Here is a 14,851-nt window from a genome sequence, read left to right on the forward strand (position 1 = left end):
ATAGATAATAAAAAACCTGACATAACGTTATCCTGTTTAGTTTTGGAATATTTTAAGTGGTATGCTTTATGTTAGATTTGTCTTCCTAATTACTTTTTTACATAGTTAATAAAATTACTTTGTATTTCCCGTATTGAAAGTTGGAGGTGAGAGAGATCCAAAAGCAAAGGAAAAGAATTGAGGATTTTTAATTGGCTGAGTATAAGCTACATGTGAGTAATTGAGAATCAACTAATATTCCATGGTTTATTTAAAAACCACAACTGGTCTTAGAAGATAGAAGAAATGCTTAAGATAAAAATCACCTTGTGTTCAGCTTAAAGTTCAATCCTGTGTTGCCACTTACTGATTTGTTACTGATAGTGACTACTACCACCAAATGAGATCAGTTTAAAAAAATACACCAACCTGATTTCTTGAATACAGCCTGCACTAATACAGCCTTCTTATAAACGTACGTGCAGTTGTCTAGTGTGCAGTTGTGCTAGAATCAGCCTTGAGATCGCTTTTCGAAGGCAGTTGCGCTGTAACTCCAACTTCGCTGACCATCAGCATACTTAGCTGAGTCAGCTTGCCAGCCCCTTGGAAGTCGTGTTAATCCTGTCTACCTCCTTGAGAGCAGGAACTTGTCCGCCTCGATCATTGTGTGCTTCTGTGCCTTGCACGTGTTAGGAATTCCTTTTATATTCAGTGAATTGAGTGGAGTGGGATTTCCAATGAATAATTTTCTTTTCTTTAATAAATAACATGTTTGAAAGTCATTTGCAGATGATTTTTACAACCTTTAGTTGGTTTTTCTTTTTTGTCAGTTTCCAGCAGCTTTGTAAGCCTTCAGACAAAGCAGAATTAAACTGATTGATGAAGTGAAGAATGTTACAGAAGTCATAGTTTGAAAGTCTTATTTTATATTTATACCTGATGTGTACAGTCCAGTCAGTATTCTAACCTTACAGGTGAAACAGCTTACATCTAAATAGCTCAGCCTACCCTGCTATCATTTATGTCTTAGACCAAATTATCTTCCACTATTTGCTAAGGGACATTAAATACATAAAATTTTAACTTCCCCAACCCCCCTCCAAAGACTTGTTTTCCTTTAAAACTATGGTTAGAACAGTGATGAGTTTTCCATGAAGTATTGTTTCTTCTAAAAATCTTTTGAGTGTTCGTTCTGCCTGTTAACTTACCTCAGTCCGGCCACCAGTGTTTGTTGTTTTAGTCTCGGCCTAATATTTGGCAGCCTCCACCCTCTTTGCCAACTGTTTACTCCTTTGGTCACCTGTCTGGTGCTGCCATTTGACTCTAGAAGAGCGAAGTCCAGTAGCCCTGCCTGCTTCGATGACAAGGGGTGAAAGGCGCCCAGACTGTGTCCACAAGGATGCTGTTGGGTCTTAGATTGGAACAGTGTGTTGCAACTGCTACTTCCAACTCATTTCTGTAAGACAGTAGCACCACATAAAGCTCCTAGATCCCTGAACAGAGCGTCTGCAGGGTGTCAGGAGGTGAGAAGATTCTGTTTTCACGGTGAACAGTGGGTAGGAGGACAGTACAGCATAGTTGTGATGCATGTGCCCTTTCGAGTCAAGACATTCCTCTATAAAAACTCAGCTGTACCACTAGCTGTAAATCCATGGGCTGATCAAGCTGGACCTCTGCTTCCTCACTCATGACAAGATCAGAATACCTCTCTTGCTGGTTTTTGTGAAGATGAACATATGATATACCCTGTGTAGAACACTTAGTTTAATCTCTGGCACCAACGCCCAGTAAATGTGTAAGCTGATGTGATGATACATTCCTTGAAATGTCTTCTGCTCTGCAGGTCGTCAGCTTGTTCTGGAAACTCTTTATGCTTTGACATCAAGTACAAAAATAATCAAAGAAGCAATGGCAAAAGGTAATGAATGAAGTGCTTTCTCATCTAATCACTCTCAGTAATTATGAAGCTTACTTTGAGCTGCTTTGTATAGTCTAATAAATGAGAAGAATGCTTTGGAAGGCTTACAGTTTAAAAAAAACTGCATTGAGTTTAAATAAGGTTGAAAATGAATTCTACTGATTATAAAAGTCATATTTTTTACGTAGAGTATAAACACTAATTATTTTTTTTCCTTCACAGGAGCTTTGATTTATTTACTAGATATGTTCTGTAATTCAACACATCCACAAGTTCGAGCCCAGACAGCAGAGCTTTTTGCTAAAATGACAGCAGATAAACTAATAGGTCCAAAGGTGAGCACAAATAGGTTCTTAGAAAGAAATTAATTGTTAAAGCTCTGTTACTTTGATAACTGATTTCATGAGGTTTACTAAAGTCTGAGATGCTGAGGAAATAACCTGTGTGAAAGCTGGAAGATCAACATACCTGAAATTGTCCCTATGTATTACTAGTTAGAGAAAAAATATATTCGTGGAAGCCTGTACTACAATTGAGAAATCTTAAGGGAGTGTTTGAATTGCAGTGATAAAACTGTTCATCTCTCTTGAAGAAAGAACAAAAGCGTATTTCAGTTATGTCAGAAGATAGGTGAGGTTAGATTTTCACACTTTGAGAATCGGCCTATGAAAGCAGCTCATGAAGGAGATGGTGATCTGTGTCCTTGTACACCCCTTACGGGTGTATATACCAACCTCTTGAAGTAAGGCCACACAGCACGTGAATGTAACGGCACCCTGCTTCCCTTCTCTGCAGGGAGAGCTCGCGCTGCGAATCTGGAGATGGTGAGATGATCTCTGGAACCACGGTCCAGTTTGTAGAGCAGGAACCTGTTAGAACAATACTTCTACATTGAATTGCATCCAGACATGGGTGTAAACAAAGTCCCTTCTTCTGTTAAATCAGTTTCACATGAAGTAATGCTCACTGAAGCATTGTCTGTGCCAAGCCAGATATGAAAAAGAGGCTCCTGAGCCCTCACTTCCAGAGTCTGATTTTATATCAGTAAAACAGGCTGCATTCAATTTGTTTTCTTTCTTGATCTCCCAGTTTAGGTATTGAGAATCTGTCACAGGACCTGGAACTGTTTTATTTTGAAAGTGTGGCTAATAGTCTGTCATCAGCAGGACTGATGAGATAAGGGTGATTTTAGTTTATAGAAAGGGTCTGTAAAATGAAGAATATTGAGTTTTCTTAAAGCTAGATTTGAGTAGCACGTAATTATAACATCTAATATTAGATGTTTTAAATAATGTTTTAATATTTAAAATAAATGTGTACTGGAATTATTTTGAGCTCTTCAGTAACTTTTTGACTTTTGAAGTAAATGAGGGACAGATTTTGCCAAGGTGAACATATTTACGTGTAAATTTTCTGTATAGTAAAAAATACAAGTATCAGCTTCTTTATTGAATGATTTGCAGCAAGGGATTCTAGAACTGGCATCAGTAACTTTTTCCTTTTTTGGTAACAGCTTTATTGAGATACAACTGACATACCACATAATTCACACATACAAAATGCACAGCTCAGCGGCTTGGACAACAGCAGACAGTTACAGAGCGTTTTCATCAACATGGGGAAAGGCCCGTCCCTTTCAGCAGTCACTTTCATTCCCCTTCCTCCCAGCACCTGTTGTCCTTGTAGCTTGTGCTTGGGATGTGGTATCTAAGAAACCATTGTCTAATCTAAGGTCAGAAAGATCTGTACCTGTTTTGTCCTGCGAGTTTTGCAGTTTTAGCCCTTGTATTTATGTCTTAGACCCATTTGATCTAGAAAAGTGACATACTTGCTGTTTCGTAGGTGCTCTCTGTCGTGTAACTGACACTGTTTCTGTTAGTTCATTGGCTGCTCGGAGGTTCAGAGCTCTTGATGTTTCTTTGTGTACTGAATTCATATTAGCATGTGGGGCGAGAGGTGGAAGGACAGGCCAGCTGAGGGCCTTCTGGGAAGAGGGAGCAGCTTGTGCAGAGCAGGTTGTGGCCGGATGTGCTCTGGGAACTGCACACGAGTGGTGCTGGATTTTTTTTTTTTTAACATTTCTTAAATTTGAGGTGGAGCAAGGAAATGAAAACTGGATAGGCAAGTAGTAGCAGGTCGTTAGTGAGTCTTGTTACCTTTGGTTTATCTGTTAGTTATCAAGATTCCTCTGTTCTCTCGCTGCCGAAGTTCTAGATGCTAGTTATGGCCCACAGCAGCCGTAACACAAAGTACAGCCACATTCTATCTCAGAGAAATGTAAAGCAAACCAATACTGAGATGTTTCCAACGGGTCTTTTTTCTTTCTCAAACCTCTTTCATCTAGGTTCGAATTACATTAATGAAATTTCTCCCAAGTGTTTTTATGGATGCCATGAGAGACAACCCTGAAGCTGCTGTCCACATTTTTGAAGGAACTCACGAAAATCCGGAGTTAATTTGGAATGACAGTTCCAGAGATAAAGTGTCCACAACAGTTAGAGAAATGATGCTCGAGTAAGTAGAGACACACACATCATGACTTCCAGCCTTCAGGTGGAGTCACTGGGCAGGCGAATGAATGTTGTCTGTGGCCCCTCTAAGGCTTACTCTGTAAGGGTTCATGAAAGTGTATCTTGTGACCGAAGTCTGATATCCTTCTGCTTTTTTTCCCCAAGGCACTTTAAAAATCAGCAAGACAACCCTGATGTTAACTGGAAGGTAAAATATACTTTTATTCAGAGGAAGGAATTTTATGTTTTACTGTTTTATTGTTGTGTTTTTTTTTTTTTTCCTAATTCCTGCTGAGTCAGTTCAGTACCAGCCTTTTCCATACTTTGTCCTTAAGATACTTTAGGTCCTCCCCTGGAAGACAGGTTTTAAACATAAAAGTGGGAACACCCACTTTTGAAATAAGTAATTAAAGCACCTTTTCTGAATTTTTAAGAGAAAATAAAACTTCACAATAATTATGATTTGATCTATTAATGACTATTCAAGGACTAGTTAATTTCATGACAGTTTCTTGAGTAGGGTTTGCATTTCTTGATTAATGTACAGCTGACGATTTATTAAGTGACTTGACACTTCTTTCCCTGTTCAAAGCTGCCTGAAGACTTTGCTGTGGTGTTTGGAGAAGCAGAAGGTGAACTTGCTGTTGGAGGAGTTTTCTTGAGAATCTTTATTGCACAACCAGCTTGGGTTCTAAGAAAGCCTCGAGAATTTCTTATTGCACTTCTAGAAAAATTAACTGAGCTCCTGGAGAAGAACAATCCTCACGTAAGCTTCCGCCATCAGCAAAACATTTCAGATAGTTTGCTGAGTATGTTGATGATGTTTCTGTTAAAACACCATCCTCACTGACCATGCGTTAAGAAGTGACTACCTCTTCAAACTACTTGGTACAAAATAAGATGTAAGAATATACTGTACAGCACTGGGAATATACCAGTATTTTATAATAACTATAAATGGAGTATAACCTTAAAAATGTGAATCACTGTATTGTACACCTGTAACTTATATAATACTGTACAGCAACTATACTTTAATTTTTAAAAGTGGGGGTGGGTATAGCTCAGTGGTACAGTGCAAAGGTCCTGGGTTCAACCCCTAGTACCACTATTTAAAAAAATATTTTTGAAGAATTCGCCACCTCTTTCAGTATAGCAGCACGCTTAAATTCAAATATGCTCCTTCATCTTTTTTTTTAGCATGATCAGAAGTGAAACTCTTAGTAAAATGGTTATTTCTGAACCAGAGTTGGAGCTGTCTATATGGAGAGGATGCCGTTTCTGACAGTTACAGAAGCTCTGAGAGGAGGATTCTGCCATCCCATTTCCAGCAACTGTATAATTTTAAGGAGAAACCTAAATGTTCAGTGTAGAAACCTAAATAGAAGTGTGTCCTCCTAGGGCACGTTCATCACTCAGCTTTCCATAGACGGTAGGGATGACCCTAGTTGAAGGGATTGACAGGAGAGTGGTAACTATGTGAGTGAACCTGCACCCTTGCTCAGAACCAACAGCTACCAAGGGAGCAGAAGTGAGTAAGAAAGTAGACTCGGTCTTGGTTTGGTCAGTCAGAAACCCTGACATACATAAGGAGTTGTTATTTAAACCTATAGATTGAAAATAATTGAAGGATGTGATTGTTGTTGAATTTAATTAAACACACTGGCTGTGGAGATGAAGAGCCCGAGGTGTGTTGTTAGATGGTCCTGGATCTCAGTACTGGCTCCATCCCCGACTAGCTCCGTGGCCTGGAGTAGGACTGTGTGACTCTGCCTCCGTTGCCCCATAGAAAGATAACAGCATGAGGCCGAGGTGTTCATGAATTTTGATAACAGTGGAATGCTTAGCCTAATGTCTGGTGTATGTTGAGTACTTAGGAATCATTAGTTACTATCCTTAGCTTAGCAAGACTTTTTAAAAAATATTAATAGTGTGCCAAATATGTGCATACATCTCTTTTCCACAGTCACATTTCCCTTTACTAGGATCTTTACTACATACGTAGTTTGCTTAAAAAATGAAATCCTTAAGAAGTAGCAGCTTAGAAAGGGGAAAACGTAAACCATTCTTCTTTATCACTTTTTGAGTACATCCCAATTTCCATGTTCATTTAAGACGCATTATGTTATGATATATGTCTGCATATAATGGTATAAGTTACAGGTCTTTTATCCACAATAGAAAGTTCATGGCAGTCAGGCGTGTTAATTAGTAGGATTTTTAATATAACTGGAGAAAACATTTCACTAGTTCTGCATTCTCATGAATTATTGATGTTCTTTGATACTAACGTTTCTATAACATTATTTAAAAATTTCCGATAGTATCTTTTGGGAGGTGATCTCTTACACCTGCGGTAGAAATGAGATGTGACGTTGCCCAGCGAAAGGCTGCTTAGATTAAGATACCACATTCTCAAAGTCCTTTAAATTCATGCCTTCCATCAAGATGGGGAGTTTGTTATTTTTTTAGGATTTATGAATCAATTTTCAAGTATCAGCACTTAGAACTGGTGGATCCCTAGTTTTTAACACCACATGATTACCGTGGATGTTTAAGACTTTATCAGTATTTTATAGTTTGTTTGTTTTATTCCCTCCAGGGAGAAACTCTGGAAACTTTGACAATGGCCACAGTATGTCTCTTCAATGCACAGCCTCAGCTGGCTGATCAGGTCCCACCATTGGGCCATCTTCCCAAAGTTCTCCAGGCAATGAATCATAGGAATAATGCCATTCCGAAGAGTGCCATTCGGGTTATCCATGCTCTGTCTGAAAACGAGGTATGATGAGTCCATTTAGTAGCTTATAGTTCTAGAATGGATCTGTTCTCTGTCTTCCTGACTAAAGTACATGCAGTATAAATCCTCTCCCTGCCATGTACCTTTCTCCATATGAACGGCATGGTATTATAACAGTTCTTAAACCAGTTTAAATGATACCATTAATAGACTAAATTTGACTCGGTTCATTATTAAACTTGAACTGAATGTAGGTTTTTCATATATTTTATGACTGTGGTATTTACCATATTGTATAAAATATTGCTACTCTGCGAGTAACCTTTTCTTTTTGGGTACATAAGCTGTGTGTTCGTGCCATGGCATCTTTGGAGACCATTGGCCCACTGATGAATGGAATGAAAAAGCGACCAGATACTGTCGGTCTAGCCTGTGAAGCAATAAATCGAATGTTTCAGAAAGAGCAAAGTGAATTAGTAGCACAAGTAAGTGACTTTCTAGTTTTCTATTTTAGGGAAGCAAAAATACCAAACAAATAGATTTTCATTTACTTATCACTGATCAGGTTTCCCTTAGGAAGCCAGCTTAGGTTTGGCAGTGAGATAATTTGTGGGTTTGTGCATGCATGAGTGTGTATTTTATACACACACATACAAGCACATGTGTGTGTGTGTGTACACACAGAGAGAGGTGGGCCAGCTGCCGAAAATGCTACCAATGTCAGAGTACTTTTGTGATGTCTGACTTTAAATTTTGGTCATCTACTAAGCATTTATCCTTAGCTTGCTGTGTAAAATTTGCTTTATCCTCTTTGGAAAGATTCATGCTGTTTATTCATTCCTTTGTTCATAAGTCATGTTTAAGAAATATACCAAGGTTTTTATTGTCCTTTTCAAAGAGATTACCCACCGCATGAAAATAAGACTTGGTGGGTACCAGTGTAGAGTAGTAGCAGACACTGAGGGAACAAAAAACATAATTAATTTAAAAGCCTTGTGTAAGAGATCTTTCTAAACTATAACTCTTGAATATAACTGGATTATTCTTCATCTTAAAAACCCTTCCGTGGTTCCCCATTACCTGCCAGATGGCAGAGTGACACCTTGGCTTGAGTACAGGGCCCTGTGTGTCTGTTATCTGGCCCTCCTGTTTTCCCAGCCCTGTTTCCTCCCACATCTTCTCTCCCCACTCAGCCCCACTCCCACCTCTCACTCAGGCAGGTTAGAGGTGCTGGCTACATCTCCAGGAGATAATTGGGTGCTCTGAGGTTCAAACTTACAGTTAGCTTGTGGGGAGATTGTTGTGTTGGAAAGAACATGAGCTCGTCCTGCCACTTGATGGCTCTGTGACCTTAGGCATACAAGTGAGCCGTACAGTGTTCAGATTCCTCATCTGTGAAATAAAGTTACAACTAGCTCATCGGATTGTCATGAGAATAACAACTGTAAAAATGAGATACACTCATTAAACACTAGTTTCTTCCATGTCTTCCCTTTGAGTTTCAGAGGGGACCGTGAAAATGGTGTGGTACCAGGGTATTATGTAGCTTTTATTAGGCTGATAGGAAATGTATGGTGAATGCAAAGGTTGATGTTTAAGAAAATGTGAAAAAAAAATGAAGATTCTTCAAATATTAACTGCCCATTAGTATACGTCAGTAGAGGAGGGAGCCCAGTTTAGTGGCTAAAAGCTAAGGTTCAGATACAGATTTTTTTATTATTATTTTTTATTTTTGTTAGGGGAGATAATTAGGTCTATTTGTTTATTTATTTTTACAGGAGGTTCAGAGGATTGAACCCAGGACCTCAGGCATGCTAAGCATGTGCTCTACCACTTGAGCTGCACCCTCCCCCCTCAGACACAGAACTCCTTATTGTCTAGCTCTGTGACTGTCAGTATGGTTTACCTCCATGCATTGATTTTTCCATCAGTAATAATAATTGGGCCTGCACAATTAGGTGTTGGGAGGATTAAGTAAAACAATCAGTGTATACCATTTAGAATAGTTGATGGCACAGAATAAAATCTCATTAAATAAAAATGTCATTATCATTAGATATCAAACCCCACTGGTCCCACATCTGGCATTAAAATAAAGCAGGTTATCCTCTTCCAGGTATGGTCGTAGGGGGAAATTATTTCTTCCTAGGTGGTTTATATTTTTTCAAGCATGTATATATATATGCTTAATATTCTCTTCTAGGCCCTGAAAGCAGATTTGGTCCCATACCTCTTAAAATTACTTGAAGGCATTGGCCTTGAAAATCTGGACAGCCCAGCAGCCACAAAGGCTCAGATTGTTAAAGCTCTCAAGGCGATGACTCGAAGTCTGCAGCATGGAGAACAGGTGAGTCTGCGCAGACGCAGCTTTGACCTGCTGATTACCGCAAGGTATTCTCAAAGCCGGGTGTCTTCGCCATGGAGGAGCCATGCCCACCAGCTCAGGGTCCACTTACAGCCGTGGTTCTGCTGGGGTCTGGTTGGAGCAGATCCCAAGACCAAGGATGGACTAGCATAGCTGCCTCATAAAACACAAACTACATACTCAGATCGTCACCCAGGAAGATTTTTTTTGGATATTGATAGCACGTTGGACGATTCTTCAGCATAGAAAAACGTTGAGCATTTAGTGCTGGTTAAGATTAATTGTCAGTTCTAGGAGTTGTGGAATGGCACGTACATTTATTAACCGTCCCATAATTCCATTTTAAAAGATACGGAACACCATTTAAGTTGCATCTCTTTTTTTCTTTGTTAGCCCTGGCACAGTGTTGTTTTCCTTTTTGTTTTGACTTAGATACACGTTGGTGTGTTTCAGCTGCATGCACGTGCTGAAGGAAGCCAGTTCGGTGATTTAATTTTCCTCCCTGGTTTTATTCTTCATGTTATCTCCCATTCATTGTAACTATGTAGCCCCATCTGCTCTTGCACTCTTTTTTCTTTTTTTAAAGTAGAGGTGAAATTTACATAGCATAAAACTATTTTACAGTGAACAGTTGATATTTAGTGCATTAACAGTGTTGTGTAACCACCACCTTATCACCACCACCTTTCCCAAAAGGAAAATCTGTACCCATCAAGCGGTTATTTCCTATTTCTCCCTCCTCGCCAGCTTCTAGCAGTCACCACTCTGTTTCCTATTAATTCATCCATTCTGGATATTCCATGTAAATTGAATCATACAGTATGTGACCTTTTGTGTTCAGCTTCTGTCACTTAACCATGCTGTCGAGGTTCATGTATGTAGTAGCATGTTACAGAATTTTATTCTCATTTAAGACTGAATAATATTCCATTGTATGTATTTGCCATAGTTTGTTTACTCATTCATCTGTTGACAGAGATTTGGACTGTTTCTACCTACTGATGATCTTCTGTAAATTTAAACTGACTTAAAGCTTTCCTTTAATGAACCCACTGTGTCTGTATATTCCAACTAAAGAAACATTTTTTATGCTATTGTCCATTCTAGCAATATCATCATTTGAAGTATTTAAAGTGATAGTAAAGAAGAGAGACAGCATGTGTTGCTGCAGCCATTAACTGTGTGTTTAATGAAGTACTTGGGGGGGTTCGCCTATGAATGTTCTGAATGCCAGGCAGAGGCAGGCACTCCTGTGTAACATGTGGAAACAGTTGTCTTCCCTTCGACTTTCCTCTGGGTTCCTGTTGATGAAAATTAGCGAAAGCAATTTCGACACCCACCTTCCACTCCCAAGGAGAGGAAAGAAATACGATAGTTTACAAAACAGGAGTTTCACCACCTTAACAACTAATCACCTCCATTGTTGCTTCCTTCCAGGTTTGGGTTAGGGGGGTCTCTTGGACCCATGTGGTCCCCTGTGTCTCTACTCTGATGCTTACCACTAAATTATCTGACACTGTCTGTCTCCCCTACTAGACTGAAGGCCCTTCAGGGGCAAAGAATGTCTTTCTCATCTTTGTGTCCACTGTTCAGTCCACATACAAGGTGGTCAGTAAATATTTGATCTGAATTTGATACACGAAAGAGATCCTCTCAATTTGAATTTCGTAAACTTTTCTTAATCTGTTACAGAAGGAAACATGTCTTTCAGCTTAGCTCAGTACAATTACACATACAGTATTCACACCCTCGTGTGTGTGTCACGGAGCAGCTTTACCCATTTTACAGCTGATGCGCTGATGCTTTCTATGTAACCTGTTTCATTTTCTCAAGTGTGTTGATCACAACCCTCTTCACTGATTTCATAAATCTTCTATTTTAACAGGTCACACCCATAGTTTGAAAGAGTGCGTTACAGTTTTAGCTTGAGTTTACAGCAGGAATACTTCCTGAGCCCGCACCACACTGTCAGCCAGTTGTAGGGACTTTTTGGCCTGGTTTAACGATGTGTGCCTGGTGTCGAATGTTTGATGAGTGCTAGGTCTTGGTCCCTCTTTGGGTCGTCCCTCAGCTGGCTCCCGTTTGTCTGGGAAGTTTGTGTTTTCTCGTTAGTTTCATCTACCAACATCCAGCCTTTAATTTATGTTCAAGGGGTTTGTTTTACTTCCCCAGGTGAATGAAATCCTGTCTCGTTCTTCAGTCTGGAATGCCTTCAAAGATCAGAAACATGATTTGTTTATTTCCGAGTCACAAACAGCAGGATACCTCACAGGTAAACCACACCCAGTTCTCTACAACATATGGCGGAAGCCACTTGGACCTTCCTTTCACCCTGACTGGATCGAAAATGGCAGTTAGAGGATTTTCCTAGGCCACCCAGTACCTGTCTCAGAGGTGCCGTGGGCACACGGTGGGCCTCTGGTTCTAGCCCGGACAGCAGGCGAGCTGCTGTGCTGTTGAATGTGTTCTGACTGAAACGTGGACTTTGCTCAGTTTTGACCCAGTTAATCAACAGTGTCATATGTTATATTTGGAGCATGGCTGTATTAAAATGTCTATCTTGAACACGAAAGAGTGGAGAAATAACTACTCAGAAGAGGCAGTATCAGAAACGTGAGAGCATCATTCTCTTGCTGTCAGAACTTCTGTTGAAGTTCCAAATGCGTATACTCACAAGTGAAATGCTTTTCTTCTAAGTTTCCAGTGATTAATCTGTAGCTTTACTAAATATTTAGAGTTTGTCCTCTAGGAGGAAATGTGTGGGTACCGTAAAGGAAAGGATGTTTTACTGTCTAGAGCTCAAAAGAGAATACACTTTAGGAGCTTGGGACACTTGTCCATTTGACATACTAATTGCATAATAATTCTGGAATGCTCATTTTCATGTTGGCTTCTGTTTGAAAAAGTCATAGCATTCTGTTGCTAAATGCTGAAAATGACATCTAGTTTCTGGTGTAAACGTTTTCAGTTTGAAATTAGCTTTAGGAATATGAAGTGGTCCTTGCTGTCTGCCTGAAATTATACCAAAAAAAAAAAAAATGTCAGCCCTGTATCCTCTTCTAACTAGAGATGTTGTAGGTGAACTGAGAGAAGAAATTTTTACCCATTGTTTCTCATACCAGTGTAATTGTTTTTTAATCAATCCTGTTTTATAGAAGTTTATAAATTGTGAAGGCCCAATCTTGAATATTCAAAAATAGGGATTTTGTAGAAAGTTTTGCATGGTTTTAAGTTTAGGCTTGGTTGTGACATTACTGATTTTCCTTCACTGTGATGACTTTAATATTACCCCACTGAAATTCACAAGCGGAGCACTAAAATTTATGAACACGTGGTGCTGTGGCTACTGGCCATGTGTGCACATCAGGAGTAGAGGGCCACACGTGTCCTTTCTAACTTGCCCGTCCCCTGTCCTGTGGTCTCTGTGGTGAGAAATACCTAGAATGTGGCCTTAGACTCTTCTGTATCTCCCTTTCAAATTCAGGGTAAAGCTGAAGCTTCTAAGTAGGAGGATGTTCTTATAATACACTGAAGACTTACTTCTTTAGACTCTTTTTTCAAAGATTTACTCAATTCCATGTTTTTGAGGCACTACACTCATTACTTTGTGTGTTAAGAATGTTATGATTGGATAATCTCTTTTTTTCTAGCTGAAAGTAAACTTCTTTAAAATTTGGCCCTGAAGAACAGTTAAGATGTAGATTATAATCGTCCCTACAGGAGGTCCTCTTCTGATTCTCTGTGTTGTTCTTTGTGCTTAGCTTAGCGTTCATTGACTTCACTTGGAATAAAAGACTGCAGGTGGTCCTTGACTGACTCACAGGCTGTGGGTCAGCGGATCTGTGGTTAGAATACAGAAAAAATACAGGGAGTAAACAGGTTCCTGTCTGTGCCTTCCCTTTACTTGGGTCCCTGGGGTGGCCTCTGGATGAGGTGTGAGAGGCAGCTGTGATGGGCTGTAAGGGATGAAGAAGGTTAGGGAAGAGGAAAGGGTTTATAAATTTCTTCACATCCTTGGTCCGGCTCAAGGGGCAGCAAGTTCTGTGTAAAGCCGTCAAGGGGAGACGGTGTAAATTCCAGCCTTAAAAGGGCCTGATGCGACTGTGGCCATTCTGAAGGTCACTGCTGAAGCCTGCAGAGACTGCAGCCAACATGGACAACCTGGACTAGCTCTGAGCTGCCTGCTGGCCCCCAGATTGTCCAGTTCTTAGCACATCATCAGTCTGGGGTGTTCTTTTGTTGAGTTGTGAAAGTACTGCCAGTTGAACTGGTGTGTATTTATTGCCTGGGTTGCCAAATGTTTTCTTTTTTGTATTTGAGCTTTTCCGTTGATGTATTGTGTTTCATATGTTTAATCAAAGGGGCAGGTGCTTCTGGTAATGACAAAATCCCATTATGTGGAACTCCATGGAATGTGTACGATGTTGTGTTGAACTGGAATTTGAAATTTACCCCGCCCTACCTTGAGAAGATTGAGATTGTACTAAGCCCCTTTCTAATCAATTTGCAAGTGGAATAAGGTGCTGTGAGAACACACATCATTACCAGCCCTTTTCTTCTGATAACGTGTGGGTGAGGTTGGCAAATAAGTGGAGTTTTGTTTTGGAGATGGGGAGAGATAAAAGGAAGTTAAAAACTATTTCAAAAAAAGATGGAAATGACCAAAAATGTATTTATGATTTTCTTCTTCCTGGCTGCTGAGCAAATGTCACTCAGTCACATTCAGGATCTGGGGTAAAAATAAAAACGTCTGAGGCAGGATTACTCAGTGTTGATAAATGGAGACTGGCTCTCTAACCTGGCGTATTGTTTTGTTTTATGGCAAGTGTGCATGTAAAAGTTCCTCAGTGGGATTTTACCCATGCTGCGAGTAAGCTGTGGCTCCTTGTTGTCCAGGGCCCTGTGAGGAAAGTTTCCCTAAGGTCAGTGTCAGTTTATTATAGGACATTGCTGCTAAGAGAGGGCTTCCTTTTTTTTGTTTTCCCCACTGAGAGTCCTGTGTTCATTTTCACCAAAGCCCACGCTCCTCCCGCTTCTCCATCCTGGCAGCCGGTTCTGTGCTCTGGGGGCTCTGTTAATTTCCGTCTTTTCTCATCCCTGTTAAGCCCGGCAGCCTTACAGTGAGCCCCGTCCCCATCGCAGGGAGCCCCTACTCTTTCGTCCACCTTTCTCTGGAGAACGCACTGCCCCGTCCCATCCACCTGAGCAGACTAGCTTCCGGCCCCTGGACACCAGATGTGTCCTCACGGAGAGGCCAGGGGTGTGAGGGAGAGAGCACCTCAGACTTCATTTACAGAAATTCCAGCAATTGGTTATTTTTCCTAAAGAAGCAAATGGTG

General features: G+C 40.2%; 1 protein-coding gene across 1 annotated transcript in view; it reads left to right on the forward strand.

The window, feature by feature from the left end:
* DNAJC13 (DnaJ heat shock protein family (Hsp40) member C13) overlaps positions 1-14,851 on the forward strand; it is a 108,992-nt gene that overhangs the window by 91,271 nt on the left and 2,870 nt on the right. Inside the window, exons 47-55 of the mRNA XM_006214570.4 lie at positions 1,823-1,897; positions 2,120-2,232; positions 4,242-4,411; positions 4,573-4,615; positions 5,000-5,173; positions 7,010-7,189; positions 7,492-7,632; positions 9,351-9,494; positions 11,685-11,784. Coding sequence (XP_006214632.1) covers positions 1,823-1,897; positions 2,120-2,232; positions 4,242-4,411; positions 4,573-4,615; positions 5,000-5,173; positions 7,010-7,189; positions 7,492-7,632; positions 9,351-9,494; positions 11,685-11,784 — 1,140 coding nt within the window. The remainder of the gene's footprint in view (positions 1-1,822; positions 1,898-2,119; positions 2,233-4,241; positions 4,412-4,572; positions 4,616-4,999; positions 5,174-7,009; positions 7,190-7,491; positions 7,633-9,350; positions 9,495-11,684; positions 11,785-14,851) is intronic.

The sequence above is a fragment of the Vicugna pacos genome, chromosome 1, assembly GCF_048564905.1.
Source record: "Vicugna pacos chromosome 1, VicPac4, whole genome shotgun sequence".
NCBI lineage: Eukaryota > Metazoa > Chordata > Mammalia > Artiodactyla > Camelidae > Vicugna > Vicugna pacos.